A 17,963-nucleotide genomic window follows, 5' to 3' on the forward strand; every position below is an offset into this window, starting at 1 on the left:
GCATATTGCCACAGGAAATCAAATGCCTTGCAGTTGACCTACAAGATGGCACACTTGATCCCTCCCTGCTTTCTTTACAGAACGCTGCTGATTTCAGTCTGCGCCTCTCTCTTTTTGTCCACTTCACCCCTCTGTATCAAAACTCAAACATTTAAATAGTGACTGCGTGTCGCGGCGCGCAGTACAGATAACAGTTTCTGACACGTCACATAAACCCAGTCAGCCAAACGTTCGACAACCTGGGCTGTTCCGTCTACCCCCATAAACCCATAATGATGAGCTCTGGGCTGTTCCGGCAACACAGAGGACCCTACCATTTTCTGCATGAGCCGGGGTGGGGTGGGGTGGGGGGTAAGCTGATAGCGGTGGCAGCACTGGGCAGAGTCGCCTGGCTGGTAGTGTTTGCCCAGGCCCCGGCTGTCTAAAGGAAGGATATTGTTTTCCCCTGAAAAAGCCTCAGCCGCAGTCCGCATACCAGCGTCCACTCAACATACCAATGGGCTCTTTGAAGATTACTCAAATGTTTGCCTTTGTTCCCCCACCACCCCCCCTCCCATCCGCCCCTACCCATAGTCCTAACCTACACTCCTGCTAGAACGAGGAAAAGAGGAGAAAGGACAGAGTGAAAAAAAAAACAAAAACATCAGACTTATATCTTCAGAAAACAGTGGGAAAGCAATACCACCCTCAGCTGCACTCAGATTCAAAATGGCCTCTGTAGGGGATGGGCAACCACTGAAAGGAATAATAGCGCTCTGGCCACCAGCATAGTAAATCTAAACATAAACAATAGAGAAGGGTGGCGTATTAATGCATGGCAGCCGATATTATACCAGGATGTTAAATGCAAGTCTCCCATCTGTCTACTGATAGAGTGCAACATGCTTTTAAAGACTCAGTCCACTCCTCATCCCACTGCAAGTAAGTCCACAATTAGAGTGGAATATGACAATTCCAGTGGGTTAATTTAACTAAATGTGCTGAAAACTCAGGACCCCCCCTCAACCCCTCCCACCTCCCACCCAACCCACATTAATCCCGAACAAGTAAGTGGGCTTTCTATCAGGTCTATTTCAAAGCATTAGGGATTACCTCGCAGAAACTAAGCTGCTTGAACTCACAGGAGGTCAGCGGTATTGTGCTGCTGCAAGGATGGAAGACCAGTGGTAGAGATGGATAGACAGCAGGACAGGTCGGTTCCTCTTTCTCCAGCTCTACGACAACATCCCTCAATCCTTCTCCCTCCCTCTCTCTCTTTTCATCCCCGTCTCTCTCTTTCACCGTATAATCGAATATCTCCCACTACTTATCTATTCACTGAGCACCTAATGGTTAAAATCAATTACAGCTGGAATGCTGAAATGCCGAATACTGGGCCACATGCTGATAATGACAGAGAGAGTGTGAGAGGGAGAGAGAGAGAGAGAGAGACTTGGGACCGTTCCAAGGGAGGCACAATTACCTCCAATCGATTGATTATTGATTTGGAAGGGCGTTGAGGAGTATTTCAGTTCAACTTTGTCCATATCAATATCCTGATAGCTTCATGAGAGGGGAAAAGCGTGATCGTGCTATCTAAATATCATTCCAGAGCCGCAACATTTCAAGACTAAGTCAAGTGCATGTCTCTAATTGGCACATACAGTATTAAGAGATTTTTAAGACAACTTTTAAACAAATTAGGTCCACATTTTCAAAAGTGAATGAACTTACATAACAATAGTTCAAAATAGTGATGTGTCGGAAGAGGCTCTGATCAAATCAAGGAATCAAAAAGTGAAGGCAACATGCCCGGAGAGATCACAGCTGAGATCACGCGCCCGCTACGATTAGGACTTTTTTGTTTTTTCCAAACACTCTTGTTATCTTTGTCCCAGCAGGGTGATCAAGACCCAAGAGAAAAGAAGGGATGGGGAGGATGGAAAAAAGGGAGGAGGAGGAAGACAAGTGTGTGAAAGGGGGGCGTAAGGATGGGAGGAGGAGGAGGAGGAGGAGGAGGAGGAGGGAAGTGTGTGTTTGGGTGGGTGCTGGGGATACAGCAAGGGTGGGAGGGTTCAGATGAGTCAAGGGGAAAAAAAGACAAAAAAAGACAAACTCCTGCTAGCTCCTTTGTTCCTGCATCCCAGCGACGTTCCCTTCCCTCTGGTGGTCTGGAAGACACTGACCCCTCCCCTACACACTCCATAACCCCCCTCCTTCTGCTATCGTTCCCATACCTGTCAGCCCCGATCTGCTTCACAGTCCCCTGCACATGGACAAATGGCTTGGCCCTGGCCCGGCCCGGCCCAAATGACCCACAGCTCAGAGAGGAGCGGGGATGATTATGAAGAGGATCACATCTGGCTGTTAATATGAGAAAAACAGCCCTTTCTGTTTCTTTGTCCTCCCAAAAAAACACACCTTGCTGAAGGAAGAAAAAAGGCCTCGACCATCATAGTCTGCAGGACTTAACTAATTCACCGGAGGGTCCAGAAGTAGAGGGGACAGGAGGGGGAAGCTGGCTAGGGTAATTAGACATTACATATGAGTGCCAATCAGGAGCTGGACCAAAGCTGGACATTGCACACACACACACATACACATACACACACACACACACACACAAATGCTTTGCCGACCATCTGGTTAAGGCGAGGAGGGAGAATGGGCGAAACTCTTATTAATATCTATGAGGATTATTAGGAAGAAGGGGGAGGGTGGGGAAGTCCGTCCATTCAAACCTTTCTGTCAAACACACAAAGCGGCAGTGTACACACAAACACACACACACACACACATGCACACACCTGCTTTTGTGCTTTAATTAGCCACCACCCTTCGTCCCCCACTTCACCACCCCCGGACCTCTGAAAGATTTCCATTGTAATCTCCACGCAGGTGAAAGAGGAGACGATTTGAATAATCTACTAACCGGCGTCTCTTTACCTCGCACAGAGAGCGAGAGAGGGAGAGAAAGGGGGTGAGACAGAGAGAGAGAGAGAGTAAACGAACAACTAGTAGAAGAGAGAAATGAAGACAGAGAGACAGACAGACAGACAGAGAGGCAACCTTTCTGGCAAAAAACACTAAAGTGAATTCATTCGTCTGTTCGGGTTTATAGCACTGAACTCTCGGCAGCAGGCTGCATCATCCGTCTCCATGACAGAACATGAAAATCTATATCTTGCAGTCAAGTAGCATCTAGTGTGAAGTGTCTGTGAACATTCCTTTTTGAAGAGAACAGCAACTCTTTAAATCTGTCTGCGATTGTGAGGCAAGGACGCAGTGATCAAGAGCCTGTGTCTGGAACAAGCGGACACGGGCTCAAGTGGAAAATGGTAACTTGATAACCAAGACTACAGTTGTGTGTGGGTGTCTATCTATGTATGTATGTAATGCCATATCTATGTCCGCACATATGCATTTAATGTGAGCGTGTGTGTGCACGCGCGTGTGTGTGTGTGTGTGCGCGTCATAAATGGTGCCATGCATTTGAAATAGATCCAGCCTCTTTTCTATTCCGGAGACCGGTACAATGGCTTTTTATGCAAATCTATGAGAGTCAATCTCCTGTCCATTTCCCCATCACACAAGTCCAAATGACAGTCCAATAATTTGGGCTGCATATATATAGGGCCATTTGATTTTCAAATGAGAGTGGGCAGGGTTGACCCTTGCTAATAGCTAAGGCACAGCGGTAGACTTAATATCACAGATGCATAAGCACAGCCATCTCCTTCTGAGGGAGATGGAGGAGAATAAAGTGTGAGTGAGGGGGCAGAGAAAGGAAAAAAATGTCCTTTGGTTGATGGAAATAAGCAAAAAATTAAAAATATAAAAAAAAAATACAAAGCAGAGGATGAAAATGGGGGGGGGACTTGTGCAGTGAAAAATCCAGTCCCCTTTCCCCCTCTTCTTCTTTTCCTTCCATCCCTCCCTCGTCCCATCACTCCCCTCGTTTAATTCCCCCCGCCCCTTGATTCCCGGCCATGGTGTTGGCAAGAGGATCATGGGTAATGAGATGGCCTATCTGCGGCTCCCCAGGGGAGAGATAGAAAGAGAGAGAGAGTGAAAGAGTCAGAGACAAAACAAAGACAGTGGGTAAGACAGAGAGGGTGAAAGAGTGAGAGACCGCGTCAGAGAGAGACACTTTCTATCTCTGCTCTTATTCCCTGTATGTCCCACTAACAAAGCCCTCCCTCTAAATGTCCTCTCCCCTCCCGCTCTCCCTCCATCTCTATCATAAAAAGTTGTGCATTTTATGAGCCTAAGACTTTGAGTTCAAAGGAGAGTGTGAAGGAACTGAAGGAAGGGGGAAAAAAATAATGAAAAGAAAAACAGAGATATGGAAATGTGCAGTGGACCCCGGACGTCCATTTCCGCTTGAATTATGACGGAAAGCTGGACAGACAGACAGGGGCGGGGTGCCGGTGGCTGAGGACAGTTTAAGATTCATTCGGACAGCCATCTGAGAAACAGGTGCCATGGCCTGTGTGAGCGTGTCTGTACGTGTGTGTGTGCGTGCGTGCGTATGTGTGTGTGTGTGTGTGGTCCTTGAACATGCCACATTGACCATGAACATTCTCAACTCCTAATGACCCAGGGTCCAGCACAGCCCAGATCTTAACCTCAAAGCTCTGCGGACACACACACACACACACACACACAAACACACATGCTCACTGCAAACTAAACCCCCTACTTAGTCCTGCAGCACTTGTGAATGGCACTGACAGATTTACTCCTGTCTCCATGTGTATTAAGGCCAGTGTTTGTTATTAAAAATCATAACGAAGCCATACATCATCATATTCAATGCTAAGCCAAACACGGGCCAGGCCAGCTATGGACATGCTATGCTACGGCAACATTTGTATGCAAGCTTACCTCACAGGCTGCTAGCATACAAACGCTATGTTAAAACATCTTCCATTTTGTCATTTACGGTGAAGATTTGCACTTAACAGCTGTGATAATACTGAAGTGAGGTTCTAGAAGCACTTTTAATTTCCAACTGAATTCTGTATGACAGAGATAATGTGGAAAAACACCCCGTGCTGGAGCGCTCTCATTAAAAACGAACAGGGGCCAATCAGATTTCCTACATTTCCTCTCCAATAAGCAGCGAGGCGTAGACCTCCGCTTTTTCCTTATAAGGCCTATGACTTCCTGCGCCACCTGCTGTGCCCTGGACACCAGATGACTTGATGTCCATGTGCTGTTAATGTCATTTCCCTATTGCTTTTTAAAAGTCTGGAAAAAAACACTTTCAAACTCTCAATTCCCCTCAGAAGTACTCCATTGCTGCTACAAAGCAGCCATAAAATCTCCTGAATATGCTTTTTGTTTGTATCTTCAAATGGTTTCCCATGCCATAAAGATATTCTGTGTTTCCAAAAAACCAGATGGTAAAGTCGTCAACACTCGGATCTTTTATGCGCCCGGCCAAGCTACCTCCATCCCCATGTGCTTTTCACCTCTGCCAATACATAAAAGGAGAGGTGTTTTTCTGGTCAAATAAAGAAATGATTTTTTTTCCTCTGCTTTTGCTCTGCCGCTCTATGCTTTCTCTCCCCCTCTCTCTGCTTTACTACCACATGTCCAAGGGTAAAATAGTGGGATTTCTGCCAGAGGCATTAAAAGCGTCATCTGTGGAACAGATTTGTTGAGGCCTGTGTGGTAGGTGGGTGGGTAGATGAGGAACAGGGGTATATGGGTGCACAGAGGGGGCATTGGGATGACCCTCACTTGCCTTGCCTAAACTGATGTTTGTGTGTGCCTAAAATGATACTCCCTCGCTTTACGTAACTTTCTTGGAAAGCAAAATGAGAGCTAAATCAGGAATATGTTCAGACAAGCATCTTCATTGCATTTTTGTGCTGTTTTTACTGTTAGTGCTGTGATTGTGCTTCTTGGGATTGTACATTTAATCACAACTGATATAAATAGCATTCTTTGCATGATTAAATGGCTGTTAATATTCAGTGTAGCTGGCTATTGTCTCCCATTAAATCTTATCTTAGCTTATCAAAAGTCGCTCAATAACCTATAATACATGAACACATGCATACACACACACACACACGTATAGCGTCTGGTTCTGACATTAAAGAGATCCTGATTAGTGCGGACTCATCAAGCTGATCCCACAGGTTTGGATCTCAGCTAATATGGGCCAATGTGCAAGCAGCACTTCTGTTAAGAATGCAATTCAGTGCAGTAAGTTAGCAGTCCCTGTGGATTAACATCCGTAACTCATCCCATGGCAAGCTCAGCCATTGCCAAACTGTAAGCCAATCCTGTGTCAATATGTACATCCTGTCTAAGTCAACTGTTTTAAATAACCCGAAGAATGCCAGCGTGCTTAATCCACTCAAGCCTTGGAACTGTAAGCAAGAACTGGTCGCAGATTTATGAATAAATGCAATTCCTAAAAGGTTACTGTGCAATGCAGGAACCACTTTCACAAAAATGATTCAAGGGAGTGACTTCAGTCTGGAGGGTCAGTGGAGCAGGACTCCTTTGGTAAATCTTAAACTGCAGATTCAAATCTTAATCAAAATCTGTTGTATGTCAATGTATCTAGTATCAAGATTAAGAATACAGGATTGTGACGAGGTGTTATTATTTTAATATAAAAATAGGTAATCAAATATATAAGTAAATTAGTAGTTGTATATTCCACTTTTAAAAAAAACATCAATACAACCTTTTTTCTTCAATCCTCTTACAACATACACACACAGACGCAAACACCTCCCACTGCCAAATGTTGCGTACAGTAGTAAAGGAATCCTCATTAATGTAATGCACTTGATCCTGTCCTGTAGGTCAAAGCCTCGGAAATGTAACAGCATCCTATTAAGTTGAAGGAGACGTCTGACAAACTAAATCACCTTAAATATATTGGAGCGGAGGCAGAAGCCAAATATCAGCCATGTTGGAACTTCTTTGCTGAAACTGTTCATTGCTCAGGGTGTGAAGAGTTTAATTAGTTAAGTAAGTGACTCCTGTGTGAGTTCACCGTTCTGATGGGCAACTAGTGTGCTAACCCTTTGACAAGTCATGACCAAGTAATCCCACGCCTGGATAACAGTGTTTGTATGCAGGAGGGCTGTGCGGATGTGTACTTAAAGACACTTTCAACAGTGTGTGTTTGTGGAAATGCATAACATAAAATACAGTTACACATATGGTGCTTTCATTTAAAAATCCAAAGCAATTTTTATAATAATTAATGAAATACACACATTATGTAAAACATGTTAATGTTTTTTTAAGTTCTTAATGTGTGTATCCGTGCATCACATTAGGATCATAAATTAAGAGTCACATGATTAGCGTGTGGTCTACTTCCATTGTGTCATTTTTCTAAACTAAGTTGTTAATGTGGCTCTAAGTCCTTATCAGGAAAACAAATTCTTGAATTGTTCCAGAATTATTTACAGCTGGAAAAAACAAGCTGAAAAGACAGCTGAAAATAATCAAAACTTTGAAACATTTGAAACTCGTTGATACTACGTGACTTGTGAATAATTATCAGCAACGCTAGTGCCAGCTGGCCACAAGCGGGACATGTACCCATATCGGGGGAAATCATCCTGGGTACTCTAACAGTGGCCTTTTTCATCTCTGTCATTCCATTCTCATGGGAACTTTATATCCATGTGACGCTGCTGTTGAGAGGATGGAGCAAATTCTTTCTAAACAAAAACATGTGTGCTTTTTCTGAATCTGAACTTAAAATGAATGAATGGTGTTCCCCTCAGATGTGCACCACTAAGAATACGATTATATCTGCATTGTGCTGTATGTTACACAAGATAAAGTCAGTGTCAAGGAAAAAAATAATGAATCTCCAAATAAATTTGTATCTTGATTGTTTTTCTTAACTGGGTTGAAAACATGAGATCAGAGCTCTGATGTTTCTGTAGGACACTCAACATGGGAAAAGAGCGTTTTTACCTTGTAGAGGCGGATGACGGCCTCGTGCCTCTGGTTGGTGGCATGTAGCCTCAGTTTATCCACGCTGTTGCTGTAGTAGTCACAGGCGTTGCACTTGAGGTGCACGGGGTTGCCAATGGCCACACACTTTAATCTCCACTGGTTGGCCTTGCCTCCCTCCTTGATGTGGGCCACCAGCTGGTGCTTCTGCATGTGCTTGTCTGTCTTGCAGTGCAGCTGAAAGTTGGCCTTGAGCTGCGTGTTGTAGTTGCAGAGCTTGCACTGGTAGACGTCGCCCACCACGCAACGCCACTCCTCTTCGGGCAAAGAGCGCTCGGCATTAACGTGGGCGTTGAGAGCCTCCAGGCTGTCCGTGGAGTAGCAGTTGCACACGGCGCACTGGTAGAGGCGCAGCGAGGGGTCGTTGATGGGTGGCGACAAGGAGGAGAGGGAGGGGTCCGACGACGACATACCACCCATTCCACCCGAGGACACCAGGGATAGGTCGTCTGCCATCAGTTGACCACTGGCAAGACGCAACTCCGCTGACAGGTCACTAGTCACTATGGAGAAAATATGAGAGGACGCAGGTTAGACGGCAAAGAAAAAAGACAGACAGGTTTTTTAAAAAGGTAGGGCATTCATAAGGATTACATACATGGAAGCGTAGACGGCAGGCAGTATGCACAGCAAGAAGAATGGTGCATAAAAACAAAGAGGTACGACAGAGAGACAAAGCTCAGATAAAATGAAAGGCTGGCATATATAGGGAGGGATAAAGAATAGAGAGAAAGAGAAAAGGCTCTTTTAATGAAATTAAGTGTGAAGAGAGAAGTGAGTCCTCTGTGCAGGCCTCTCGCGCACAAAAGGATTTGATAAAATAAAGCCTAACAGAGGACTAGGGCTCCTTACAAAGTCTTGTCTATAAAAAACCCTAATAGGATTGAATCAGGATCAATTACAATCATCCTTTTCAACTTGCTAACTCGCTCATCAGGTAGCTTTAATTACTGCTCTCAGCAATGGTGGGACAACGGTTTCAGGCCTCCAGGCTTTTCTCACATCCACACACAGATTTGAAAAGCAGATCAATGCATTACTCTTGTTTTCTCTTTCTTCTGTCCGCCCACCCTAAGACAAAAATCTGCCATTCATACAAATGTAATTAACTCTTTCGTTTGATCCCTCCATTGTCTCTTTACGCGCGTTACCAAAGCTCATCATGCCCTTTTTCAGATAACGTCTCAACATGGTGCTACACATCATCTGAATCTTTTTTTTTTTTTTCTACAGTTTAAGTAGAATTGCCCCCATTAGTGGATACTAAATGTGTGTATGTGTGTGCTGGTATTAAAAAAAGGCACACTTTTATCTGAGGATGCAACATGTGTGCAGAATGTGTAAATCTACTATTGTGTATATACATGTCGGCGTGCAAATTCATCTTTTAACCATGCATGCATTTGTGTATATATGTGTGACTATTTGAATATATAAATATCCCACTCACACCATCTAAACCTATGTACATCTGCGCTCACTATGGGGAGCTGTGTGTTATCAGTGTAATTCACTGAGAGTACATCTGCTGGCTGGGCTGTGACCTCCACACTAGAGGAGGGAGTGGGTGTGTAACACTGCAGGGTCATTGTTAAATCTCTCTCACTCCTACGGGAATCCGCTTCCTGCTGTGTGAGAGTGTGTCTATGTGTATATGTGTGCACATGTGTGTATGTGTTCTCTGTGGGGTGAGCAAAGGTGGGGTGGTGTGTGTATGGGGGGGGATTAAGCTGACTTAAGAAAATTACAAATGAAAGATTAAGAATAATTCTCATGTGGCGTCTCATAATCATTTTTTAATCAGTGAGAGGGGTCAAAGAAAGGAGACAATGACAGAGGGACAATATGAGAGCAGAGATAAGAGGGAAAGGGAAAGAGAAGAGGGTGCGGCAAGGGGGGCAAGGTAAAAAGGATGGGAGCAGAAAAAGAGAAGGTGAGAGGGCAGGGAGAAAATGAAGAGCAACAAAGGAAAAGCACAGAGATAAAAACAATACCCAGATGGCATCAGACATGTGAGACAAAACAGATAAAACTGGCGAAATGAAAGATGAACACAAGAAAATCAAAGGCAAAAAATATAAAGGTTTTGCTCCACAGAAATGCATTTTTCTGCATTTTAATTGACTAAAAACTCATCAAACAGGTGCATCCCGGTGTTTCGTTTCAATTATAGTATCACTAACCTAGACCAGATCCAAGAGCAGCCGCCGTTGCAGGATCGAGCTGGAACGGGTTAATCATCATCTGGGTGTCGGGGCCACTGCTGCCAGCTGGGTTCTCCAGTTTCACACCTGCCAGACCCATGTTTTGAGCCAGGTAGTACTGGTAAAGCTCTGCCTCAGCTGGGGCCAGGCCCAGATGGAGGCTGTGTTGGATCTGCTTCATGTTCTGCTGCAGCAGCATCATGTTGTGCATGTGTTTCTCGCTGGTCATATGGATTCGCAAGTTCCGCGCCACGTTGGTCTCATAGTCACACACCTGTTGGAAACAAGGTGGGATGAATTAAATATTTTAGGGCATCCAACTGCTTTAATAATTTACTTGCAGAAAAACATGCTCAATTTATCATTTAGATTTATCTCATGTTTAAAATGATCACTGACAACGGAAGCAGTGACAAAATCTTAATACCTTATCCATAGAATAAAATTAAAGGCAAGCATTTTAGTCATAATAATGAATTTCTTAGGGCTTCTATAATACTTGGAGATAATGCAAGAATGTGTGAGAAATTCTGTTTTATAATGACCTTAGGTCAGATGATGGGCCAAGAAAAATAATAGACTTAGTGACGCAGAGAGAAATAACTGGCTCATTGTGTAGACACTGAAACAAGCAAATTGGTATGTTGCTACCACAGCACTACAATGACACTCTGTTTGTTTCATTACCTCACAGCGCCAAGTAGGCTTCTGTTTGGGCTTGGATGGTGAGGGTGCACCGCAGCCTCCACCAAGGCTGGCACTAGGCACAGGGTTGGCATGGTTGTGGTTGTACTGTGCCTCACTGCCACCGTTCTGGAGTGTTTGTACGTTGTTCAGATGCTTGTCTGACTGCATGTGGATGCTAAGGTTGCCTTTGGTGGTGGTTGAGTAGTTGCATACCTAAAAGGGAAGAATTATTATAGTGATGCATGATATACACTATTTACATTTATAACAAAAACTACCTGATATCTGACAAATGATTTAATGTTAAATTTCATTTTTTTAGTCAGTCATTTGAGATAATTACCTTAACCTTTATAGTTGTGATAGGTGTTGTTGAATACAAAGAAGAAGACAAACACATTTAACTCCCTCTCTCCTCCGTTCTGAATTTTCAATCGAGTAAAAGTCCTGCTCTAGGGTTTGCCATAACTTGCCAGGTAGCTGTCTATGTCTCAAAACTGGCCTCAAAAGCAAATTACATTATCTATATTGCCAAGACTATAGCATATATTTTCTATTCAGATATGTCCGCTGAACCCAGTGATTAGTTTTGGTTAATTCAAGGATTTAAAAAATGGCTTAATAACCCAACCCAATAAATGTAATAAATACAAGATAATTATTTCAGTTTGAAAATTCCAGCAAATAAAAAAGCCAGAAAAAAAATAGAAATCCATAGAGATGAAAAATTAGCTGGACAGACCTCACAGCGGAAAGGCTTGTATCCACACGTATAGCTTTCGCCTCTGGCTAAACGAGGATGAGGCTGTCCTGTGCGGCAGTACACACATGATCCACCAGACTCTGGATGTTTCTCCTTCATGTGGGCGTCCAGCGTCTGCTGGTACTTGTAGTGCCAGTTACACTTGGGACACTTCAGCGTCTTGCAGGAGTTACGTGAGTGCATCATCGTCATATGCCCTCCCAATGACCGTGACGATCCCAAGACCGTGTCACACTTGGGGCACTCCACACCACTACCTGGGGACCCTTCACCTGGACCAGGGGTACCAGGTGTCCCTGGAGTTCCAGGTGTACCGGGATTTCCTGTGAGTTGATGCAGTGGTCCAGGGCTCTCATCATCTCTGCGCACCATTATCATGTCAAGGGGGTGGGAGGATGGTGACGACTCATCCCGTCCTGCCAGGGCTTCACTGGTTGAGTCGTTGCTGCTCTCCCGCTCTCTGGCAGCTGCCAGGGCAGTGGACAGGCGGCTCTTCTCCATCTCCAGCTTCTCACACCCAGGCAGGGAGGAAGAGGAGGTGGATGCAGGGCCTTTGCTGTCACTGTTAAACTTTAGCACACTGTTGGAAAGGGGGGAAATACTTTGGTTTAAGAGAGGGAAATCTTTGCTACTGGTGCTGTCGGCCCGCTGGCCTGTCATCGCCATGGTCATGGCCTGTTCCTCCTCCTCATCTGCCTCCATTTCTACTCCACCACCATTGGAGTAAGCATCCTCATCCTGCTCTGGACTTTCTCCTCCCACTGTACCGGGCTCCCGCTTGATGGGTGGGTACTGGCTCAGGTCTGGCCCATTGGGTTGCAAAGTGCATGTGTCCCTAACGTGGCCCTTGCAGTCACTATCAGAGTTCCGACCTTCCAGGTTGCCACCTGTGGCAGCAGCAGCCGAACTCCCGCTGGGGGTTCTGCGGGCACCAGCCCCTCCCCCGAGGTTTGGGTTGGTCTCAGCCTTTGGCATGGTTTGGGTTCTGGGTGTTTGGTCATTGGAGGAGCTGCTAGCACTGCCCTTCAGGAAGGCAAAACCTGCCTGAAGGGAATCTGCATTCTCCCCACTACTGTGGAAAGCATTCCACAAACCGCGGAGCCCCGTGTCTGGCCCTAGGAAGTTGGCAGGTGTGGGAAAGTGGGGTAGCCCAGAGTTGGGGGATTTTTTTGGTTCCAGAAAGCTTATAAGAGGTTCTTTGTCCTTGCCGATGCCCTGAATGATGGCGGAGATGTGCTTGTTGCTCAGCAGCTTTTGCTCCGGATCATTCAGGGTCATACGGTGGTCATGGACAGCATGTGTCACGAAGGAACGGCTGTAGCCAAAAGACAGCTTGCACAGGAAACACATCAGCACAGGCTTCCGCCGCCCATCGGCCACACAGCCCTCAAACTTGGACAAGTCCACATTGTTGGGGACATCTTTGGACACACAGGAGTTTTTGGCTGCACCATCCGCCGTCAGATAGTCTTTGTCTTTGTTGTGGCGGAGGTCATAGACACGGAAACTGTGCAACACGGGACCAGCGCCCGCCAGCCCTCCAGCTGAGGTATTTGGGAAGGAGGGGTGGTCGGTCGCTAGGGATTTACTCCCCAAGGATGAGGCGATGTGGAAGGTGTTGATGATCTGGGGGTAGAAGGACATGGGTGCAGCGGGCTGCTCCAACCGCTCCCCCCCTGGGCTCAGGCCACTCTGGCCACTGCTGACCTGGGCATTGGGGAAGGTCTGGGGGGACAGCAGGCCCCTGAATTGGAGAGACCCAGAGAGCCCCCCCTGGTTGCCACGCTGCTCTTTGGAGTCCTCCAGGATGAAGGCAGAGCCATCGGGCTGGTAGATGATCTCGCTGCACAGGTTCTCCACATCACTATCTTCTTCCATCTCCATCTCACTGTTCATTTCCCCCACTTCTGCAGCACCCACCTCATGCTCTCCTTCATCTTCACTCTCCTCCCCTACCATCCCTTCAATGTCCTCACCCTCCTCGTGACCTCCAGCAGTAGGCAGGCGGGCGTTGGGGCAGTGGTGCTCCATGTATTTTTGTAAACTGGAGAAGGAACTAGAACATTCGTTGCAGGGGATCTCCTTTGCCGGTGCCACGGGAGATGTGGCAGGGGCAGAACAGTCCGAACCCAAAGCTGCTCCTCCTCCTCCTCCTGGTAAAGTCCCGGCAACACTCCCTTTGTTACCGGTAGTAAAGCTTTCTCTCCGACTCTGTTCAGTTACAGGGTCGGTGGTTGCACTGACAGTGGTGGGGGTAGCAGTGGACCTCAGTGGGCTCACAGTGGGCTCTCCAAGGCCATTCTCCGGCTCTCCAATGGCGGCAGGTGACGACTGGTTGTTGTTGGCGTTGTTGCTGTTGGCGACACTGGTCTCCATGGCAATGACGGAGTTGTCCTCAGCAGCAGTGTCCAGCCTCTGGCCACCATGTTCCTGCTGCCGTGATGACACCATAGGGGGAGAGTCACAAGTTGCCATGACGACCACTACATAGGGATCTCATCTCATCCAGCCTAACAGGGACCTGAGTTGGGGGAAAAAAACAGATGACAGATTTAGTAAATGGTGGTTAACAGCAGAAAATGTTGTCTAATTCTAAACCACCTTTAACTTTATTCTAATTAATTCCAGGTTACTCTGACCCCACATTCAACCCTAATATTGTGTTGCTGTAACCCTCATTCGGATGAGATCGATTGCTGTAGGAGAGAGTGGCGATTTTAATATCACATATGCTGATAGCAACAAAAAACATGAAAATTATCTAGCCCTGTTTTGCCTACCACCTACCAGAAATATGAACAGTGTAAGGTAGCTAGAACCATGATAACTTTTGAAAATTGTAGAAATCCAATATTAACTGCTCCCACTTGTGTGTCTCTTATAACTGGCAGACTGAGATTGCTTGGCACAACCACAGAAAAAAAAAAACCTTCCCTGAACAAAAGTTTTGTCTCTTATCGGCCCCAGGGACCAGAGCTTAGAAACAGGGGAAATTAGGTATAAATGAATGAACCAGCTACCATGGCAGCTGGCAGTAGGGAAGTTTATAGGAATAACCCAATTGTCTAGTAAACAGACTCTTTGATCGACATACCACTGTGCAACACTGGAGGCTGGAAACAGTTCCGCCTCTGTTGTGTCCTGTGTGTGTTAATGCTGCATTAAATGACATCAGGCGAGTACCAGCTTGCTTTGGATACTCTCAAAAAGTGTAAAAGGTAACATGTATCAATCAAGTTTTTCAAATAACTTGTATGTAGAAAAATGAATTATCTTTCTTGAAGAGGAAAAGTGGACTGGAGTTAGAACAGTCTTCAATCAATGGCTAAATCAGTCTTGGCATGTTGTTACCAGTCAGGAGTTGCTAATTAGGCAGCACCAATTAACCTATTAGTGCCCTGAAGGAATGACTTAGACTGTGTGTGGACAGGGAGAGTAAGAGACTGTGTATTGTCGTGCAGCTGTGTGTGACTGTACTTGAATATGTGGAAAGATCGAACACTGTAGGCAAATTTTCTAGATGAGATGCAGGAATAAATCAGGACATTGAAGATTTTTTTTTTTTACATTCATAGTAGTTCAAATGTCTTTTCACACAGGAGCAATGTAGAAAAGAAAGAGAGAAAGAAAGAGAGAACAAGCTTCCATGAGGAATGATGTTTGGAATACCAGTGAGATGCTATCAATCCTGGGCGGCTGCCCATCTCTCAACCCTTCGCTACTTCAATCTCTTGGCTTTTCACAACAAGGTACAAATGCAAAGGCACACACAAACTCACGCACACAACGTTAAAAGCCTCCTAAGCCCACAAACACACACAGCATCCCACAGTCATTTCATTTTGTAATCATAGGCATAATTTCCCATCACCTGAGGAGAACAAGAAAAAACAACTGAGTAAAAGCCATAAGGGGTGAAAAAGAAAAACAGACTAAAAGCTTGAGAACTGAAGCTTCATTGCTACTTAAAAGAAACTGCTTTCTTGCTCAGCTAAATGCAACAAATGAGAGTTAGTTGTGCATGCCAGTGTTTTTTCACTTGATACAGTACCAGCGCCTTTCAGATGCTTGCGTGTAAATGAGCTGGCATTAAAAGAAAGCTTTAAAGAGCCATGTTAACCTTTAACCCAATCCACCTGCTGCTTAATTCTCCCTCTCTTTTTCTACACTCCCTCTCTCTCACAACAAAGCTACAAAGCAATTAGAGGATTAATCCGCAACAATCCAGGGCTAAACAAAGCCAGTGGGAGGGACAGTAAAAGCGTGAGGAATGAAATCAAACATGTGTGTGAGTATGTTTGTGGGTGCATGTGTGTGCACGCGCTATAATCAGGTCTAATCTGACATATCCCAGAGATGATTCCATGGGGACTAGTGATAGATTAAAAGAGAAATTATGTTTTCTCTCTCTGTGTGTTTCACTCAGTTTCTGCCTCTCTATTTGGGAGATTAAAGAAAAATTCGCAAGGAGCAGAAAATGAATTTTAGTGCTTATCTGTTCAGCATGGATGAGACAAAAGGCGAGAGGTAGATGTGTGACATGTATATGGCAGAATCACCTCCTAAGTATATATGTAGATATGTACACACAGGGGTAAAGCATGGTTCTTGAGCAAAAAGAAGTATATTAATGTAGAGCTAAAAAGGTTTCCGTTACTTTAAACTGTGTGTCATGTACTCTGTACATTTATACCTATATTTACTGTCCTGACGCAGTAAACTCCACCCAACTGTTACATCAAGAAGACTCAAACGTTACAGTCTACCTGATACTTTTTAAGCGATTTTTAGCCTAAGGTAAAGATCCCGAAGATTACAACTATGGCTTTCTACATGCACACACCGTGATACACGAACAGCGATAACACCCCTGTCTACATGTTAACTCATACTTGTAATTGCAAAGACATTAGCAGCAATTAGCTCTGGATTCTAAACAAGCAAGGAGTTGAAACAAGTCAAATATTTGTCATGCCACAAGAACGCATGGCATTAACAGACAGACACGGAGCCTGTTCCACCACATGCTCGTATCTTAATTTTAAATATAGCCGAGCTGCCTGTACGACAGAAGGAGAAAAGTCGGGCAAAAATTTAGAAAAAATAAAGGCTTTTCCGCATTCACTTAAACTGCAGTTCATTCACCTTTTTTTTTTTTTTTTTTACCATAAATCATCAATTACACTCACCTAGTGCCAAAACAAAATGCTGGGCTTGTTCCTGCAGTCAAACATTTACATATTTCATTTTTCCACCAGGGTCCCTTTTACCAAGGCTTTTGTTAAATGTGATTGAGGGTAAAGCTGTTCAGAAGCAGTGGGTTTGAGAGCTAATGCGACACATACGACAGGATTTACTACTTGTCAGTGGTGTCATTTCATTGCTTCTTTCATTGGGGAGCAACCCCTTTGAATTGTAGCTCGGACATAAAACACTGCGGTTTATGAATTATGCATCTCCTAACACTTTAAGTATGGAATTATGTCTCATGGATAAGCCAATGTGTTAAGCACTTGGCACTGACATATCACCCCTTATGCTTACAGGTTAGCAGCTGTTTACATGTGTGCTGCCTGCCAACAATAATGTTAACTGTCCATTATTTTGTTATCTCTGGTTCTTATTGAACCCATTAATTGTGCTATCAATGGAGCACTGACAAGCAAAGTAACTCCATGTAACAATGCTTGATGTTTGATATTGATGTAGTTATTTTTTCCTCTTTTTTTTTTGCTTTTCTTTTCAGAACTACTAGTGGAAAATACGCACACCATGGGGGGAAAGGGCTTGGAAAGCCAGATAAACACAAAGTCCAAGTACAGTGACCATAAGTGCAAATTGGTTGTTTTGTCCTAGTATGGTGGGATAAAAATATACACATACAATGCATTGTATGAGAACAGAGTGTCTGCAAGTGCACTGAAAATAAGTGTCTCTATATAATTGACCCTTATGTGCCGACTCAAAAGCAGAGCTGTCTTCTGCTTTAGGAAGACCGGATGCCAGATCTGAAGTAAAATAAGTCTTAGCTCTTAACTTAGCCCGTCCTCTCTTATGAAAGAGCAATGTGGTGCAATGCAGCCTGGTGTAAGTGTTTGAAGTCCTCCGGATCCATTCAGCATGTGTTAATTTAACATAGTTGAACAGAGAGGTAATGAGATGTCTGGTCTCGCTATCAAATGAGCATATTTTCCTGTTCTACCTTTCTGAGCTCAAAGTAACATTTTGGACACTGGAATCATGCAAAGATCAATATGAAAGGATATAAAAAAACATAAAAGCCTGATAAAAGCTGATTCTTGGACATTTTGCGTCCAGAATAAATA

At 44.7% G+C, this 17,963-nt stretch overlaps 1 protein-coding gene across 1 annotated transcript in view; it reads right to left on the reverse strand.

The window, feature by feature from the left end:
* Positions 1–17,963, reverse strand: part of zfhx4 (zinc finger homeobox 4) — an 81,825-nt gene that overhangs the window by 46,821 nt on the left and 17,041 nt on the right. Inside the window, exons 2-5 of the mRNA XM_076761082.1 lie at positions 11,617–14,158; positions 10,875–11,087; positions 10,167–10,461; positions 7,945–8,486 (exon numbers count right to left, since the gene is read on the reverse strand). Of these exons, the coding sequence (XP_076617197.1) occupies positions 7,945–8,486; positions 10,167–10,461; positions 10,875–11,087; positions 11,617–14,112 (3,546 nt within the window). The 5' untranslated portion in view covers positions 14,113–14,158. The remainder of the gene's footprint in view (positions 1–7,944; positions 8,487–10,166; positions 10,462–10,874; positions 11,088–11,616; positions 14,159–17,963) is intronic.

Source organism: Chaetodon auriga, chromosome 21 (genome assembly GCF_051107435.1).
Source record: "Chaetodon auriga isolate fChaAug3 chromosome 21, fChaAug3.hap1, whole genome shotgun sequence".
Lineage (NCBI taxonomy): Eukaryota > Metazoa > Chordata > Actinopteri > Chaetodontiformes > Chaetodontidae > Chaetodon > Chaetodon auriga.